We start from the raw sequence: 18,853 nt of genomic DNA, 5'->3' as shown, positions 1-18,853 counted from the left end.
CATTTAACGAGAAGTTGAAGTGTAAATTTAGGTCTGATATAATGATGTACCGTGCATGTTCAAATCTTGTTGTACTTTACATTCAATTCTGATAATTTCCCAAGGCATATATTTATTGGTATTTAGTTTTAGCACTGAGGACCAGAGCATTTGAGTGTGGGAGATGTTTCAAACCCATCTTCAAGAAATCATCAGAATCATATTAACAAAAGAATCATAGGCTAGGTAATAGGTATGAAAAGAGTGGGTGCAATAGGCCTAATTGATTTATATCGAATATAGACATTTAACACTTATTTTATCACTTACTGTGGGCCTTTAATTATTGCAATTTGGTTTCAAAATAGTGGATAAATGTATTAAATCGGCTACTGATTACAAATGTAATGTTCGGCTCATTGCTCGAATGCAATGTTGACGTCCCAGTCAGACACGGTTTATAATTTATATTCCAGAGCAACATTTGCCTCTCAGCTCAATGGAAATACGACAGGGGGCGGTAATGGGACCTTTTGGAGGTCAAAACAGACACCCAGAAAATGTAGAAGAAGAACTGGAATTCGGATAAAAAAAACAGAGTAGAAGAAGAAGCGACAGACACAGTGCAACAACGTGGGTTCTGTAACTGCACTTTCCCACACATTTCTGTCTTAATCAATCGCACTACTACTATATTTGGAATGAGTTTCATTAGATATATTAGATAGGTTTTTAAATAAGAGGCTCGGGGGTGCTAGCAGATAGGAAAAGGACAACAGGACACTGATACCTGTAAGTTTGATTACTTTCAATTGAAGTTATTCTGTATCATTATTAACTCGTAGCAGTTTATGGAGTTGTAATAACGCTTGACGGTCCCACAATGATAATCAGATAAGATGCTATAGCCTCGTTTCACAAGAAAAAGAAAGCACAGCTGTAATATACAGTAGTCTGATAGTGTACAGTAGTCAAGTTGGTTGATTGCTATGTCTTTCAGGTCTGAATAGACTGTGCTGATCATGGATGACACTGAACCAGAGCAGATGTCTCCTAATGAGGAAGATGAACCATTAGATGACACCTGTACCAAGAACATTAAACTACCCAAGGCAGTAGCCTTATTTACAGGTGAGAATTGTTGTGTGGATTGTACAAAGGATTTTCATTCCCGCCAAGTGTGCTTTATTTCACTTGTTTAGAATATGTTGTCCCTTTGTATCCTCAGAAACACCTCTTGAGTCTGGGTATCACAAGTCCACCAGGACTTGTCTGCAGTATATCAGAGAAGCCATGCTGCATCATCGATGGAAAGAGGCTTCGGAGTACATGTCCAGCTATGCCCAATCACTAGAAGACACGGCACAAGGAGATGTGCCTCCATTGATGAATGAGGTTGGTGTGTGTCCTTTTATGTTCAGAACACGAGTCAACATGAGTCATATGAGATATGACTCATATGACATTGTTGCACTAAAGTAGCAAAAATGGCAAATCTACAAGCTCAGATGTCACAATGCGACAAGTTGTGAGCTTGTACATCAGCTATTTTTGCACACAAATTGTAGTCAGGAATGGCCATATTCCCAAACATAGGAACACAAGATGGAAAGTGATTAAGTCTGTCTTTTATACAAATTCAACCAAAGAACTCTGTTGGATCAGAACGCAGATGGATCACATTTCCTGTAGAGCAAATAACTGCAAATCTGCAATGGCTTTGGACATACAAGGCTTCCACTTTCCACCGAACAGCAGCGATATCGTAAATGAAAGTGCAGCATGCAAGGATGGCTTCCAAGTTCCTACTCTCTTCACAACACAACATGTTCTCTGTACTATGTATCCCAGGTCTATTGGAGAGTTGGCACTGAGATTCTGCACCATCATCACCAACATCCCAACTCAATGATGGATGCCCAGAACGGCTTCTATGCTCAAATGAAAAACGTGGGAGTTAAGGGTTATCTTTTGGTATGTATGACTTCCTTGCGTGTCTAGAGCAGTGATAATGTATATATTTTTTAAGTTACCAGACCGAACTAATATCACTGCGTGCCGTGGGCTAGCTAGCGAGGCTAAGACCGAACCGGAATTAGGCTACTGGTTATATTCTCTCCATGAGGGCCCATGAACGAGAGTGTACATAAGAATCAGGACAACAGAGTGACTTTCACACAGTTTTTATTTCTCACTATCACAAATTGAACACTTCAACCTATACTTAACTGTATGTAAGTAAAATAAGACTTTGGCCTATTGCAACTTGAAAACAATATCCATATTTTCAGGCAGTTTTTACATCATCGCCTCATCTAGGCTTTTCAGCTCACTACTTTAAGTCAGCTTGCATTCCACATTTTTGCCATTTTGGCACACAGTTGTCCTTGTTATTTGCTGCCTTGAAATCGCCACTAAATTGTGCCTGGCTTCGACACACTACTGGCTCTGTATTGTAAACAAACATAATCCACTGTGACACTGTCGGCACAGGTTCGTACTTTAACTTTTAACTTGCCAGCAGCACCGGTTTAAGTTCGTACCCCGGACCAGATGGTGTAAACCTGTAAATCCACCCAACTCTACAGAGGCCTAGTTTTTGTGCTGCATTTGCATCTCTAGTTTCCCCATCTTTCAGATCTCTCTGGAACATGCATTCCACCTATTGGTGAACGGCCAGATCATGGAGGCACATCAACAGCTGTCCATTGCTGAGTGCTGGAGACATGGCAAGATATCACAGGCACAGCATCAGAGGATTCGTCTGATCCAGGCCTACAAGGGCATGCTGGATTATATCATCTGGTGCGACAGAAAATCCCAACTGGCAGGTAACAGAATATTTAGAACACCACACAACCCCTAAGAGTCTGCAAAGCAAAGCAAAGTTCTTCGTTTACCCAGGGAAGTGGACTAAGCTCGAGATGCTTGTTTACAGCCACACCCTGCTCATAGAACATTTCATGGTAGGGGTTCAATGCCTTGCTCAAGGGCACTTCAGCGGTGGTAATTGTAACGTGCCGGTCCGGGGATTCGAACTGGCGACTTTCCGATATCAAGACCGCTCCGCAAACCGTTCGGCCACCGCTGCCCACCTGTTATTTGTTACGATAGAGTGTATGCGCATGCATAAGGTGACTGGCAAATCGAGTGGCAAAGTAAGTGCCAAAGTGAGTTTAACGTTGTTTAACGTCGTTTAATGCATTCAGATGTTTGGATGTATGGGCTGTCAAGGCCAGAAAGTAGTTGTTTGCCACTCAGTAGGCGTTCCCGCATGACTTCCGGGTATGATAATGATGTCACGTGCATAGCCTCTATACATTGAAAGCTCCAGTATCGTGTTGTACTGTCTGTAACCTACAGATGAAAATGTTTAATTTAAATATACCGTACAAGATAATTAGAGGTAAAGAAAAGCAATGTTTAGGGCATGGATGTCTGCGTGTTAGATTGATTAACTGTTACACCCCTAAACAGTTTCAGAAGAATCTGATCTGGAAGCTGACCCAGAGCTGCATCTCTACTTCAGAAAAGCCTCCGTGAGCCTTATGGGAATCCTCAACTTTCCAGGCATCTGGGATCCCTTCATACTTTGTTACGTTGATGTAAGTTCTCAGCACCTTCTCTATCCATTATCTCGAGTCAAGTATTTTCAAAAGAATTGACATATTTTTTCCCCCCACATCCCCATGGCAGCACACATACAAACAAAATCCTATCACAAAATGTTTTGACAATAATAAATACAGAACAAAAATAAATAAATAATGACATAAAGAAAAATAAAACGAAAATAAAACACATTACATACAGTTAAACAAACAAATGCCCAATGTCCGTCACAGTTATTTGCTAAAAATCTAATTTAAAGAAAAAGGCTACAATCATCTGAGTTGCTCCTGAGATACACCGGACCAGCCTGGTTTAGGTTTGAGGCACGATGGAACCTCCCTTTACACCAATATTCTATTAAGATACTGAATAAATAAGCCACACTCACGATGTGGAATAATGCACGTAACTCGAGAACCGTTCGCACCACCGACTTCAAATTCGACACACACGTTCCACATACCCGCAGGGACTCAGGGAGTGCAGTGCCTGGTGTCAAGTTGGTCAGACCCACGGTTGTCCAGAACCGCCACAAAAGGCCTCTCTGCCCGGGCTCTGGACAGGGCCCCTGCCCAGGCTCCATATCTGGAGCTGGCCTGTTCTGACATCACAACACTCCATATTTGGCCATGCCTGACACAGAACTCTATATATAGGAATAAAGGGACGTAGAGAGACAGATACAGAAATCTCCGGGTATTTCATAGTTAGCTGGGTCATGGATCTCCAACTTCTGTTGTTACCGAATTGTTACAGAATCTGTGCTCCACAGATTCGGGCACCAGTCTAGTATTGTAAAAGATAGCTTTTGGTGAGTTAAAAAAAAAAAGGAGGCTCAAATTGAAAACAAAACCTCTGTTTGATATATTGGCAGATGCTGGAATTCTACAGTGATCTCGAGGGGGCTGAGAAGGTCTTGACTGACTATGCGTACGACAGCACGTTTCCATCCAATCCCAACGCATGCATCTACCTGTACCAGTTCTTGAAGCGGCATGGCCGCCCAGAGAATCAGATGAAAGTGTTGAAGGTAGAACCATTCAGACATAAATCTGATTCATACTTTGTTGCATGCCAGTGAGTGTCACGTGCATTCAAGATAGTATATATTTTAGTAATATTCTTTTGTGTCAAGTGTGTAATGCTTTCATATTAGTGCTATAAATATTGTCTCCCCTGGTTATAACTATAAAAGTTAATGGGGTCTCAATAGACATTTTCTTTGACTTCCTTTTGTCTCAGACTCTCCACACACAAGTCCCCAGCCATGAGCTGATGCTGGAATACAGCACTCTGCTGCTTCCGTCAGGTAAACAAAGTGTATTTCAACGCCTCTTGAATGCAAATTTATTGCATAATTCTAAATCTAAAAAAGAATCATTTTCATTATTTATATTTGAGAAATTCAGGCAAATGGAGATACATATAGTGATCATTATTTACATGTTTTCTACTGTGTGTATATATACGCCTATTTGATCATTCATCGTTTCTTCCCCCTCGGTTGTCCCATTGTTCCATAACAACACCCATCTCTTCTTTCCCAGACACAGAAGGTTGTGTCCAGACAGCATTAGAGGTTGTTCTGGATATGCTGGACTATGCCTGTTGGAAGAGCAGTTTGGCTGTATGGAGCCATTTGAAGACCACCATCAGTAGATTAAAGCACCAGTATGTATGAGACATGAACCACACTTCCACTTTCCAAAAAATATCAAACAAACAGTTAATTGAACTAATCAATTTAATTCATTATAACCGCTATGTCGGAGTTCATTTCGTTAAAGCTTACTCTGGTATTTTAATTTCCTTTATAGAAATGAAACAGAATTTCGGAGTGTTGTTTCTGGAACGATGGCGACAAGAAAAGATTGGTGGCCCTCGTACCACTTCACTAGGTTTCATGCCCAGAACGATTATGCAGAGAACCTTGAGTTGATGAAAGTGAAGTTATTACTGGAAAGAAAACTTTGCCCAGGTAAATACCCTCTGGAGCAGTTACTGTGGGTTAACTCTACAAAATAGTGATATTTTCTGTTTTTTTAAAGAAAAGCGTTAAATACACTTGCTTGTAGGTCTATATTCCAATCATTGTTATAGTGTTAGTTCAGTAACATGGGTCTCCAGATCTCACCAGCTTTTTAGTAAACAAAAAATTTCAGTTCGGGATACCAATTGTACAGTCAGGAGAGACAACTCATACGATGATATGACAAAATTGAAACTAAGACAAACTTGAATTATCTTTGTAGGGTTCGCTCTCCTGATTGGATAAAACGTGACTATCCCTTTCGTTAGCTTTTAAATATTACAAACATGACTTGTCAGCAGCAGTCAAATAATTGTTAATTATCATGATTACATTTTACAGTTTGTGTACAAGTTGTCTATGTGTAGACTGTGATCATTGTGTTTTCTTGTTACAGGTCATTCTAGCTATGATGCCGCTGTGAGGAAAATCAACCCAGATGTTTCACCCCAAAAGAAGAAACAGAAAAGATCAAAGAATGACCCCAAGGAGTAACCCCAAAGAAACACAAAACCTGACCCTGGCCTTTACCCACAAAGCTGACCAGGTGGTCAAGTGGACATGGCAAAAAAATAAGGGAGTTTTATTCCTTGACTGTTTGTGCCTGGATTGCCTTTTCTGTTTAAACAACCAATATAAAACACAGTATTGGAGATACTAAACTTGTCCAACCAGTTAGATACGGTTCTGCATAAGTATGTTTATATCCTAAATTTTGCATTGGGACACAATTCAAGTGTCAATGGGTCACAGCACAATTGGTCTCGAGAAGTTCTGCCAAAGAACAACTTTATTTGGGGGAAATATATGGAAATTATTAATGTATTCTGTTAAATCTTTATGGTTAATGCAAATGTATGGTACAGTGGTACCAGTGTGAAACTATTGCAGAGCCAAGTGGTTTAAGGAATAAGTACTGACTTGATACATGGACACGAAGTACAGTCCTCTATGGAGTTTGACAAGAGACTAAAATGATTGGTAGTAAGTTATTTTTTCACAAATGTTTTACATGCTAACTATTAAGATCATATTGATTATTGTATGGGCCCTGGCTCCTTGTTTTTGGGCATGTTAGAAAAAGTGGATTACAACTATACAATGGAGATGGTTGTTTGTTCTTTCACATTTTGCATTCTTTAGCGGTTGCTGAGCATTCCCTGGAACAGTGTTTTCATTCTCTAGAGACAGTAGAGATATGGCTCCATAGAACTTGGATGAGCACAAAGTACAGTACAGTACCTGATGTATCAACATGGCTTCCACAGGTCTACTGTAAAAACTATTGCAACGTTTGGCACATTTCTCTGATAGATGCACTGGCATGCGAGTTGGACATTTCAGTGGAACATTGCAACTTTACAATACAATACAAAAACAGTCCTTGTTTGTCATTTCCATGTCAAAGTACCATAAAAGTGTACTGAATAAGAGATTACCATGCAATAAACAAAATGCACAGCAAAACCCTAAGTGTTCATTTATCTGTTTGTAACTCTTGATTGTCACTTAACCACATGAAATCTAGCATCTTTCTGGGCATGTAACAGGCAAACATTCAGCGAATATAGACAAACTTGTAGCCTCGCCTCGCCTATTTTCATTTGTGATATTTTGTGTAGAGGGAAAATACTCAAATTAGGAGGGGGCCTATTATAGACCTGAGGGACAAGGAGGGGTCAATGGATTTGTTACAGCTTCAGACGCACCTCCTCAGGAGACTTGGCTCTGAACCCATTTGAAGTAGTTAGATTCTACACAGCATGTCAACATTCCAGACAGGATACATCACAAATACCACTGACAGGAGACAGATGATAATTGAATGGCTGCAGGCACTGAAAAGATGCTTAACTTTCTGAGATCAAAGTTTCAGTAACATCTTCCTATAGATCAGTGATTCCCAAACTTCATGTAGAAAAGCCCCAAAATATATATTTGGTGTCTCCACTCTCTGGACCCGTCCCAAACGGACAAAAATATAATGCCTACTAAAACCTAAACTAAAGGTTTTCTGAAAACCTTAAAATCCATACAAAAAATAAATAAAATGTGTTGCTATGTGAGACACAAACACAGCCGATCTACAAGCTCACAATGAATAGGGACCAAATAAGAGCCCAGTCTATGATGTATTGATAGTGAGTCCACCAGTGGTGTCTCCCTCTATCATCTTTCCTACTGTCTGTCGTACCTATACCGTATACGGTCTCCCTCTCGACTTTCCTATTGTCAGTCTCTGTTACACTCAGCATGGAGTGGACTGATTATCTTATGAGAAGAAAGAAAAACTAGAAAAAGTGCCCTTCTGGGCACAGGTCTCCACCAGGATAGGAATGTAGGACATTGCAGCTTGCCTTCATCTGGTGGTTGGATAAAAGGGCAACAAAAGTAAACTAGGGAGTTGGCATACAAAGTTATCCACAGATCTGTGCAGTTAGAGGTAAAAACACTTTTCGGCCAGTTATAGCGCCACCTTGAGGCTGAGTTGAAATTGTTCATGTGGCATTTCTTCCTCGGCCTAGTGGGAATGTGCGTGCACAATTTCACGGAAATCACGCGATGTGTTCATGATTTGCAGCATTTTGTTTGAAACTGAGCACTGAGCCAATCTTAACCAATCAGGATGGAGTCTGAGAAATCTGAAAGACCCGTTTCGTTGAATGGCTCTAGAGAGACTGTGTACCAATTTGCGCGATGTTGGGACAAAATCTGTAGGTGTACGGTGCAAAAACTTGTTTTGCACAAAGCGGCCTCCTGGTGGCGCTATAACAGGCCGTTCTGGAAAGTTTGGGGCAGAGGTTCATCGTTGGCATCCAGGGAGTGTGTGTGCAAAATTTGGCATCGACCGGGTTAACGGTGGCCGAGATTAGCTGCTCACGGACACACACACGGACGGACACACGGACGGACACACACGGACGGACGGACGGACGGAGTGTAAAACATACTCTCCCCCCATGCCTTCGGCCTGGTGGAGACAATAAAGGGAATGCGCACAAACACACACACGTCCAGACATGCACACTAACAATGTGGGTCACCCGAGGGCTGTTAAAGCTAGACTTCACAAGGCTGAACAACAAAAGCCACCAGGCAATGTCAATGAAACCCAACCCACTCTGCAGGTAAGTGCTTGCAAACAGTTTCTCCTTTTTAATGCTTCAGGTGAGAAAACGGACATTGTACAACAATGTCTTAATAAAACTTGTGCTATTTTTTACAGATCATTATGCAGTGAAATACAGAATTAGCTCAGTCACAGAATTAGTATCACTATCCCTCCATTCAGTGTGTGTGTGTGTGTGTGTGTGTGTGCGCGCGTGCACGTGTGCAAAGTTCCGTTTTCAGCAGAGAAAAGATCCTTTGTTATTAAATGTTGATTCAACGTCCGACAATCTGGGAACTGCTTTGGTAAAACAAAACAAAACAAAAATGTGTAAAAATAAGTTACGTCAGAAGAACCTTAGTGTTAATTTAACAAGAGTGTATGAATGTAAGAGTCAGATCATGTCAGAGTTCCTGTCAGTGTGGATGCCTGTGCAAACACACAGAGTACACATACTCAGACCTGAGTCAAACAACATTTGAACAAAATGTGGGTGCCTGACAAAAGGATCCATCTCTATACTGTACATCAGTGGTTCTCAACCTGTGTATATAAAATTAGTCAAACATTGGTCAAATAATATAAGAAAGAGGTGCAAATTGTGAAAATAGTCGATCAACAAGCTCGGGTTGTGAGCTTCACCAGTGGTTCTCAACCTGTGGGTCAGGACCCCCAGGGGGTCCCCCATGTGAGTCATCCCCAGATGACTGTGAAGGACTTTTAAGACCTTTGTAATACCTAAGAAAGGAAGAATACATTTACTACATCAAAAGTAATCAATAAACTATACTATAAAATTTGTCAAACATTGGCCAAATTGTCAAATAATATAAGAAAGAGGTGCAAATTGTGAAAATAGTCGATTGTGAGCTTCACCTTACTCAACTCCTAAACTCCCAAGTGCTTGTGTCAAGGTTGGGGGTCCCCAGTTCAAATATGATTATGTTTGGGGGTCACGGCCTGAAAAGGTTGAGAACCACTGCTGTAAATCACAGCAAAACTAAATTACACTGCTGTCATCCAAACACGCTGTACAACAAGCTGTTTCATCAAGACTTTCAGTAATGCAGAAGAACAGCCCAATTCCCAGACGACTGGCTGCCCTACAGCGGCTTGTCATTGGGTCATACAGTACATCAGGCAAGACAGGTTTGACAGCCAGTTGGTCAGGAAACCAATCTGCCAGTCAGTGAGTCCCATCAGATGTCAGTCAGCAATCCAGCTCACCACCAGCCAGTCCGCCAGTCTCTAAAGTCAAGCTGCCAGCTAGCCAACTAAATGAGAAGTCAGCTGAGCAGCCAGTGAGCAAGTCAGTCGGCCATTGAGTTGGTGAGCTATTATGTACTTGGGTGTGCATCGTGCCACATACTGTATCAAAAAAGGTGCCGATCTTAATCCCAAACCACACCGGTAGTAGGGACTCCTTGGGACTAAACTGCTTTAAGGTCAACCACACCAATGAGTTGCATTGGTGTGGTTGACCTTAAAACGGTTTTGTCCCATGGAGCCCCTACTGCCGGTGTGGTTTGGGCTTTAGAGCTCACAATGATCATCAAGTCCCGGATGACAATGCCAAGTCAGATACTAAAGCATAGAAACCACATAATCTGAAAATAAAATAAACTATTAGTTTCTCTGTTGAGTCTCATGACTTTTTTTTTAAGTCACCATGATTGCGCTGCAACGCATTGTCAGCTTGTAGATTGGCTAAAAATATTAATCAGGCTTTATGCCTATTCAGACAAAGGTGTCCGACTGTTGTCCAGGGAACAGAAGCAGCGATTTATGCTTCAGAAATGCAGCGATAGATGACGACCTCTTAACTCTTGCCGCCGCAGGACTTGAAACGCCTGCCTCCCTGTTGCGATGGTCCTTCTCCCACATGTGTGGTGAGTGGTGACCCTCCCCTCCACTTCCTCCTCCCTCACTCCTCCTGCCACCTCCTCCTCTTCGTCCTCGTCCTTCACAGGCCCACTCAGGAGCACTCAGGAGCTTGAGCATGTCTATGGCCCAGGGCTGATCCAGATACTGCCAGGGCCTCTTACCAGAGGTGTCCCTCAGTCCCACGCTGGCGTTGAACTTTTGGACCAGAAGGCGGATCATTTTCTTGTGTCCGTGGATGGCGGCGAGGTGGAGGGGTGTGTACCCACATGCAGACCTGGCATCGACATCCAGCGTCAAACCAGCTTTACTGACACCGTACCTAGAGCAAGAGAGCAAGGACGACAGGATTGATCTTTGGTCTTTTTTAATTAATTATTGAATCCCTTCTTCATTCAGCAGTGGCTCAGGAGGTAGAGCAGCTGCTTGGATATCTGGAGCTACCCGGGTTGATCCCCCCAGCTCTTCTTGGCTTGTGTTGACATGACTTGAGATATTGAACCACTAACTGCTCCCAGTGAGCAGGTTGATACATTGCATGGTTTCCTCCACTGTTACTTTGTAAATGGGTGAATGCAATGGACGTTGTAATGTGCTTTGGATAAAAGGTACTATCGCACCATTTACCAAACATGCATACATTCAAAATAAACACAATTCAAAGCCTCAGTAGTATTTAGTTTACATTTCAAGGCTTTATCTAACCACTTAAGCCCTATTCTCAATCTCAATATCTAGTAGAAAAGCATGACCTCAAGTATAATGTACCAGTGTTTCCTTAATGACATTTATGATTATTAGAAAACAAAGACCATGAAAATGACATTGTTACTAAGAGCCGACGATGGCCATTGCTATGCCTATGTTACAGGTAGGGTAAAGAGGGTGGATCATCTGTTCAGATTACTGTTGTCATCATAGACATATAAAGGCAGACGCCTCTTCCGGCTCTGGGGTGCGTGTCAAAATTGAAGGTACAGTTTTCCCAAGATTCCTTGCGAAGCATAGCGGAAGCATGAGCGGAAGTAATGGAAGTCCCGGAAAAGACACGCTGTGATTGGCCAGTAGTCAGTTGAGTGACAGCGAGAGACATGGAGCAGTCGCATGAGTGACGTCACCTGGGCAGCCACGCAGCGTGCCTTCAGCACTTCCCTATCATGGCACTTCCGCTTGACATCTTGCCTTCAATGGAGACACGTCGCTCCAATGAACTGCAGCAGCCAATGAGTCAGCTATATTTTTTAAATATCTATAGTTGTCATGAGATACCTGCACACCTCTCAGCCAATCACAAATGCAAGGTTGGGTCTAACTGTGGTGGAACTGACAGTACACTGCAGAACTATTTCCTGTGTTTGCGATGTGTTTTTTCTTTACAGCTTTATCATATTGTAGATCTCCAACGTTTTTTAGGAGACTCAGTTTTCAGTGTGTTGAAGTATTAGCAGCAGTATTTCTAATTCCAACGCATATTGAGTAGTAGTCGTGTCATCCGTAGTAGCAGTATAAGTTATAGTAGTAGTTAGCACCATTATTAGTAGTACGTTTGGTAGAGGTTGAAGTAGCAAGAGTAGTAATAGTACTTGTAGAGGTAATAGTAGCAGCAGTCATAATGTAGTAGTATTACTTGTAGTAGAGCAGTAGAGTACCGTAGTAGAAGTAGCAGCAGTATTGGAAATGTAGTAGTACTGTACTTGTAGCAGAGGCAGCAGTATTAATAGTAGTACATAGTACATGAAGTAACAGCAGTAATTGTACTTGTCGTAGTAGTAGTTATATCTGTTTGCCTCAGCCGGTCAATAATTGTGTTAAGCCCTATCCTAACTTGTGTGTATGTGCGTACAGTATTACCATAAGGTATTGAGGACACGGTGGTCTCCGTGTTTGGCGATCCAGTGCAGGACAGTGTATCCTGAGATGAAGTCTCGTCTGTTGAGAAGGGAAGGGTCTTCTCTGAACAGAGAGTAGATGTCTGTCCAAGACCCCGCCGCACCTTTCACCAGCCAGTCATGTTCCTTACGGTCCAGAGGAACCAACGACTGGAAACACACATGCAGAAATAGCGAAGATTTTAATTTACAAGCTCAGTGCGATGTGCTGTGAGCTATTTTAGCTATAGTCAAGTAATAATTGTGACAGGACTAACCTCTCGATTGAAGTCTGAGGAACAAGGAGAGGTGGTAATGGCGGTAGCGGGGAGTCCCTTCTTTCCTCCAGCTACCGTTTCATGGCATCCGTCCTCCTCTTCCTCTGCCTCTGCCAGGTCCCTGTAGCTGTGGCAGCGAGGGGGAGTGGAGCAGGACTCCAGGGACGAGTTAGAGAAATGGTGGCTCATGCTGAGGGAGGATGAGATGAGGGTGAGACGATCCTGGCGGGACATTTTCACTCCTGAAACATATAGACCTTTGTTGAGTATTCAGTTCTGATTGGTCAGTTAAAGCAGTGGTTCTCACAGTGGTCCTGTAGGGGGTTTCAGGGGGTCTGTTCCTCAGCAAAATGAGGAACAGTTTAAACACTTAAACCCTATTGTATTTGTCAGCTGTGCGTGTTCACCTGGATATTTTTTGAAAAATGTAGACAAAACTTGACAAAGGCTGCAGACTTTGGGAGTCCGCGGCCAGATACATAACAATTTGGGGGGTGACGTGAAAATGTTTGAGAACCACTGAATTAAGGAATTATCTGGTCTGCCATTTCTGAATAATGGACCTGATATTCTGCCTCCGTTTACAGTACATTGGCTGTTAATGCAAATGGTAATAAATACTTAAATCAATATTGTGTTTCTGTCACGAGTTAGTGCTATGGAAATGGTAACCTATCCTCCTTGGTGTGTCTAATTTAGGGATGGCCCTGTCTGTTTGTACAAAGGAATTATTGCTGTGGAAACGGCAGTCGGCCGCAGCTCTGTGCCTGGGTGTGAGTGTGGACTATCCAGTTGCAAACCACAGTTTTAGGATTCTGTTGCAAGAGGCTGCAAGTCGTTGCATTGTGAATCTTTACATGTTTTCAGTCAGTCAGTAAAGAACTTTGACTGACTATTTTAGAAGGACCCCAGAGTCTATACAGTATCGCTGCTGTCGGGCAGAAACCTCTTATCTCCATATTCTAACTTTTTGTTTTTTTTTTTCCAAAATGAATGCTCTGCTTGATCATACTACAGCGCTGCGTCACACAAAAGCATCAAAAGTAGCCGATCTGCAAGCTTGAATTTGCTGATTTAGTCATTTTTGGAATTTGAATCCTGAAAAGTAACAGTTTTGGACATATGAGGTTTCCACCCGACAGAGACGATATATATATTTTTTAAAGTTTTGTAAAGGTGTTTTTGAGTGGTGCAACCACTCCTACAACCAGCTTGCAATGTCCTCGTACCTGTTTGTTTGTTTGTTTGTGTGTGTGTCTGTGTAAGCACGAGTATGTGACTTAATAATAGCAGTAGGGGGCGCCAGAAACAGTGAGAGGGGTAGTGACTCTAATGAGAGAGAGAGAGAGAGAGAGAGAGAGAGAGAGAGAGAGAGAGGGGGGGGGGGGGAATTGTTTTTCTCCACATGTGACTTAAAAGGTGGTGAAACCTCCTTCACCTTTCCTTCCCCGCGGCCGCCTCTCTTCTTCCTCTGGTCCGGACAAGGAGTCGTCGAGGCCGGCGCCAAGACTGCGACACATCCTGCTTCTCAGTCGGCTGCTGATACGCCTGGCGACCGCCGGACGCTTTCGCACGGTCAGAGAAGAGGTGGAACCCTCACTGGACTCCTCCTGGCTGTCATGGAGATGACCTGTGGAAATGTGGTTATGAGTGTGTTGAAATGTAGACACCAAAAGGAGTGGTCAAGGTCAAGGGTTAAATGCATCTGCGTGACGTGTGCAGCTTCGTTTGTAGGTTTCCATGGAGCCAAGGACCCTGGCACATGCTCACTCCATGTGTACATTAGATGTTGACATCCGGGCAGTACATGGCACAGGTCACCTAACAGCTTTGGCATGCTTCTGCATGCCCATTAATTATGTTTACATTAGATGTTGATAACATAGGAGTAGGTCCTAGATGCACAGGATCTTCAAGCACCTTAAACAGAATATGTTGTGTACATGTTGATTTTCTAATTATTATTGGGTCTCTCTCTCTCTGAGGAGATGCAACAATAAAGACCACCTTGAACAAGAGTGAAAGCTGGAGATACAGAGAGAGCAAGAGGTAGACGGAGGCGGAGAGAGGGAGAGAAGATAAAGGCTGATAGAGCAAGCAATACTTTCTTACATAGTGAAAGAGAAGACAAAAGAAGAAAAACAAATAAGAGAGACGGACAGAAGGAGAGCAGAAATTGAGACTATCACTTAACCAGTGATTCTCAACCCTTTTAATCAAGGCCCCCATATGATATGCATTAGGTCACAGGCCCCCGTTTGATACGATTTTTTTTTTATCTCTCAGACCACAATCTAAAATGTTCTATTGTTGACACGATTTGGTTTGATTTAGTGTGATAATAAACTGTGAAAATGATCGAAGTAGACACTGTTGTTATGTCCTCTACTTGTACCTGTAATAATTGACTATCTGGGACTGGGACCCCCTAAAGCAGGGGTTTTCAACATTTTTATACCAAGTACCACCACAGAATATATCTGGCTCTCCAAGTACCACCATAATAACTGATGTTAAAATACAGGAGCGTAGACCTGCCTCATCCTATTCAGCTATTAACACAGGAGGAAAATGTAATTTATACCTTTTTTTTTCTTTTTCAATTCCCAAGCCAATTTAGCTGCTGCTCTGATGAAACTCTGTCTAAGTAGCACAACTGATAATATTTCTAATGTGATTAACCCATCCTCAAATCTTCTATTAACGGCTAGGTGTGCTGTCATGCTCATTTATTTCAGCACAACTAGAGAGCCTATTTCAACCAATTGCTTGGTTAGAAGAACTAATATAGAATTAATATAAATATTTCATTCTACCTTTGTCTTTTTTGGGTGACTCCTCTGAGTACCACCAGAGGGGGGGCTCAAGTACCACTAGTGGTACTAGTACCAGTGGTTGGGAACCTCTGCCCTAAAGGACCCCTGGGGGCCCCCAGACCTTATGCTGAGAACCACTGTCTTAATACATCACTTGACCAATGAGTTACTTAAATGCCAAACCAGTGATACAGGGAGGGACCGGTTCCATTTAATTCCATACCTGTGGAGTGCTGCCATGACGCTACGCTGGCAGGAGCATCTTCATTGTCCAGGAGATGGCCGGTGGAATGATGCCACGGAGCTGTTATTTTCCTCTCAGAGCGGTGCATCAGAGACAGAAGTCTGGTCTCCTCGGCTCGCTGTTGTACTGGCTGGACTTTGGTCTGAGCTGCAGCTTCACCTAGGATTGATTGATTGATTACTTTATTAGTCAAAAGAAATGTAAACGGCACAGAGGTGCAAACAATGTCCAGGGGACTGGTTTCCATTGTGGTCCTCTATTCAATTCATCAACACAGCATAGAATATTAACACATTTAATACACATCAACAAATACTAGCTATATCAAGGTCATTTAATATCCATCTCCACTTGTAGTTTTCAGACAGATGCTTTTTCAGGCCTGTTTTGAATGAAGCCAGTGATCACATTAATGGATGATTTCAGGGCATTGTCCCATCTGTGTGCTACATTTACCATATTACCAGAACAAGTTCAATGTTTACAAAAATAAATGTAAAATGGACTTGTTTGTCCAACTATTGGTCACTACATCTGTGATCATTGGTCTAGGACTCTCTTCCAGAATTGGGATTAGCACCAGATCCAAGGATCTGGTATCGGTCGGGTGGTCACATCTCTGCATGGGTCTACGTCTATAATTATTTTCTATTTTTCTTGTGTTTGTTTTAATTATTTTACTTTTCCTCTGTGTGCTTCTGGCTGCGAAGGGAACTCTGGGATGTGTAGTATTAAAACGCTCTTGATAAGACAAAGTTAATTATAAACGTAACATGCATAATAAATGCATGACAAATGGAGGTGAACTGCCCATTCTCCAAAACCACGAAGTAGCTACCTTCATCGATGTTTAGTGATTCATCACTGTTGCTCCACTCTGATGCTCTAGCAGAACCAGACTGGGGCCAGTCACTAGTGGGGTACTCTGCTGGAGAGACGCACATGGGACTGCTGTGGCTGGAAGACATCCCCACTCCTGGTCCGAGCCCCCTTGGCCCAGATGTCCCTGGGTCTGGATCAAGCCCCGTGCCTGGCCTTGCTTCTGGATTTAACTGTTGTTCTGGATTAGGCCCAACTTGTGTCAACTTTGTAGGGTCACACTGGGAGCTGGGGTGGTTAAGGTGGGCACTTGGATGGCGTTGACTATGAGGTCCGATGCAATGGGCTCTATCCAACGATGAGAGCATGTAGTTTTCGGCTTCTAAGGGCAGGCTGCGTCTAAGTGGGTTCGAGTCCACTGGAGCCGATGCGAGCTGCATCCCCGAGCCAGCAACCTGCCCAAACCCTGTGGTTTGGAATGACACGCATTCCCCTCCTGAGCCCTCGATGTGAATGGCTGGAATGTTGTGCAGCTGGGACTGGGAGCCCAGGGTGCTACAGTTTCTCTCAGAACTCTCAGAAGCAGCGCCCAGCGATGATGAAGGAGCAGGGGAGTTGGAGATGCATGGCGAGGAAGAGGAGATGGCTCTGTTCATGTGTTCAAGAGGAATGTTCAGTGGCCATGCACCTCTTTCAACTGCTTCTGAACATGGCCTCCTTGGGATCTCCAATTCTTCTTCATCCTGTTCATCATCATAAGAGACGGCCGTTTTGTAGCTTTGTCTCTGCCTGGCACGCCGAGTTATTTGGAGCTGGTCGCTGTGATGAAGAAGAGGCACACCTGCTGTTTGTTGTCGTTCAGCTTCAATAAACTTGAGACATGCTTCTCTCCTTTTCTCTGTGTTCTGCTGGGTGGTTTCTCCATGCCTTTCGTGAGCTTTTGTGGGAGGTAGGTGAGGAGGGCAGGACGCCTGATCTCTCTGGGTGTCAATCTGTCCTCTAGGCTGTCCCAATTTAGCACCCACGTCAGCAGCAGACTGGTCTCTAGCACTCTGGTCAAGTAAACCAATAGTAATATGTTCTGTTTTGTCAAAACCATGACTATTATTGTTCCCTGGTGGAGAGGTGGGCTTGGTGCTGCTATAATATGGGACCAGCTGCTCTGGGACTGTGCTGCTGACCAGGGGCTGCTGTGGTGCGTCCTCAGTGCTGTCATGTGGGTAGGAGGGGTGGAGAGACTGGAGAGGAGACATCCCCAAATTAAGATTAGTCTCCCCCGTGTTATTGTTGTTGTTTACGACGATCCCGGCCGACGGAAGGATTTCGTCGATTTTCCCCATGGTTTCGGTGAGGTGGACAGCTCCCGTTGTCTCCCTCGGCGGGGGCGGTTTCTCCCCGCGGCCGTGCCGTGACGACGTTCTCTCCGGGTTTCGGTTCACATCGCGCGGGGAGCGGTCCCTCCGCCCAGCGGCGGTCTGCGTCTGGTCGCTCTTTCTCCCGGCATGGTGCTGCTTCTTGGAAGGCTCACTGGAAGAGACCACCACCCGGGGAGCCTGGTGAGGCGAGGTTACCCGGGGAGGGACCCCGCCACTGCCGCCGGTGGGGGTGCATCTAAACTTCTTCCTCAGCGCAACATACCTCACCCCGTCCTCTTGTCGGACGGTGGCGACGGAGTTGACGAACTGTTTGAAGAGTTCTCTGTGGTGCGCCTGGTTGTCGTTGTCCCGCAGGAAGGCGGCGAAGTGAGCCAACAGCTCGGCGTTCCTCACATTGCCGCCGTTGCTCTGGAGAAAGTACAGAACCGCGTCCTGCGTGAACTCTGTGGCCATTATTAGTAATTTATTCCGGAGTTCCTATGTTCTTATTTTCGCCCAAGTTACAAAGCAAAGGTCGCTGCTGTGGTTTCATGATTCATGTCAGTCAGTGTGTGTGTGGAAACATAACTCCACCCACACTGACAGTACTCCACCCCCCACCTCAGTATATGAGATTTAATTCTGCATGGTTGCACCTGCAGGCTGCCTGCATACCTGGAGTGCCTGCATGCCATTCCTCCATTACTGCCTGACTCAGTAAAATTCAATAGGCCTAGCCGCCTAGGACCTGGGTCCCTGGGAGGTGTAAAAGTGGTACTTTTTGGTAGAATAATATAAATGTTAAATAACTTTATTCTAGAGTGTTTGTTTGTTAAAACGTGTTTCTTTAAAGTCAATTCCTT

At 43.6% G+C, this 18,853-nt stretch overlaps 2 protein-coding genes across 3 annotated transcripts; one reads left to right on the top strand and one right to left on the bottom strand.

The window, feature by feature from the left end:
• Positions 1–608: 608 nt before the first annotated feature.
• Positions 609–7,070, top strand: taf1a (TATA box binding protein (TBP)-associated factor, RNA polymerase I, A). Of its 2 annotated transcripts, none has more exons than XM_083793627.1 (11): positions 609–771; positions 980–1,110; positions 1,208–1,374; positions 1,831–1,953; positions 2,618–2,810; positions 3,457–3,584; positions 4,466–4,621; positions 4,834–4,900; positions 5,145–5,262; positions 5,409–5,569; positions 6,018–7,070. In XM_083793627.1, the coding sequence occupies exons 2-11, from the start codon at positions 1,002–1,004 to the stop codon at positions 6,113–6,115; spliced, it is 1,320 nt and encodes a 439-aa protein (XP_083649753.1). In that variant the 5' UTR covers positions 609–771; positions 980–1,001; the 3' UTR covers positions 6,116–7,070. The 2 variants fall into 2 exon arrangements, with proteins under 2 accessions (XP_083649753.1, XP_083649752.1); XM_083793626.1 differs by having other exon boundaries at positions 5,139–5,262.
• A 3,168-nt stretch (positions 7,071–10,238) lies between these two features.
• Positions 10,239–18,537, bottom strand: sowahb (sosondowah ankyrin repeat domain family member B). The gene is made up of 6 exons (XM_083793058.1): positions 16,655–18,537; positions 15,796–15,975; positions 14,195–14,386; positions 12,757–12,998; positions 12,462–12,649; positions 10,239–10,932 (listed from the first exon to the last, which is right to left on the bottom strand). The coding sequence occupies exons 1-6, from the start codon at positions 18,462–18,464 to the stop codon at positions 10,467–10,469; spliced, it is 3,078 nt and encodes a 1,025-aa protein (XP_083649184.1). The 5' UTR covers positions 18,465–18,537; the 3' UTR covers positions 10,239–10,466.
• Positions 18,538–18,853: the final 316 nt, after the last annotated feature.

This window comes from Protomyctophum parallelum (genome assembly GCF_964188405.1).
Source record: "Protomyctophum parallelum genome assembly, chromosome: 21".
Lineage (NCBI taxonomy): Eukaryota > Metazoa > Chordata > Actinopteri > Myctophiformes > Myctophidae > Protomyctophum > Protomyctophum parallelum.
The sequence above is the reverse complement of the archived record's forward strand: the minus strand, read 5'-3'. Positions and strand labels throughout refer to the sequence as shown.

What these genes read in the sequence shown, in the direction of transcription:
- taf1a (XM_083793626.1), top strand. Translation starts at nt 1,002, where the DNA reads ATGGATGACACTGAACCAGAGCAGATGTCTCCTAATGAGGAAGATGAA. An exon ending in ATCAGATGAAAGTGTTGAAG is followed by an intron (nt 4,622 to 4,833) that starts GTAGAACCATTC and finishes CTTTTGTCTCAG; the next exon opens with ACTCTCCACACACAAGTCCC. An exon ending in GGAAAGAAAACTTTGCCCAG is followed by an intron (nt 5,570 to 6,017) that starts GTAAATACCCTC and finishes TTCTTGTTACAG; the next exon opens with GTCATTCTAGCTATGATGCC.
- sowahb (XM_083793058.1), bottom strand. Translation starts at nt 18,464, where the DNA reads ATGGCCACAGAGTTCACGCAGGACGCGGTTCTGTACTTTCTCCAGAGC. An exon ending in CCTCAGACTTCAATCGAGAG is followed by an intron (nt 12,650 to 12,756) that starts GTTAGTCCTGTC and finishes GTGTGTTTCCAG; the next exon opens with TCGTTGGTTCCTCTGGACCG. An exon ending in CGTGTCCTCAATACCTTATG is followed by an intron (nt 10,933 to 12,461) that starts GTAATACTGTAC and finishes CTCTTGCTCTAG; the next exon opens with GTACGGTGTCAGTAAAGCTG.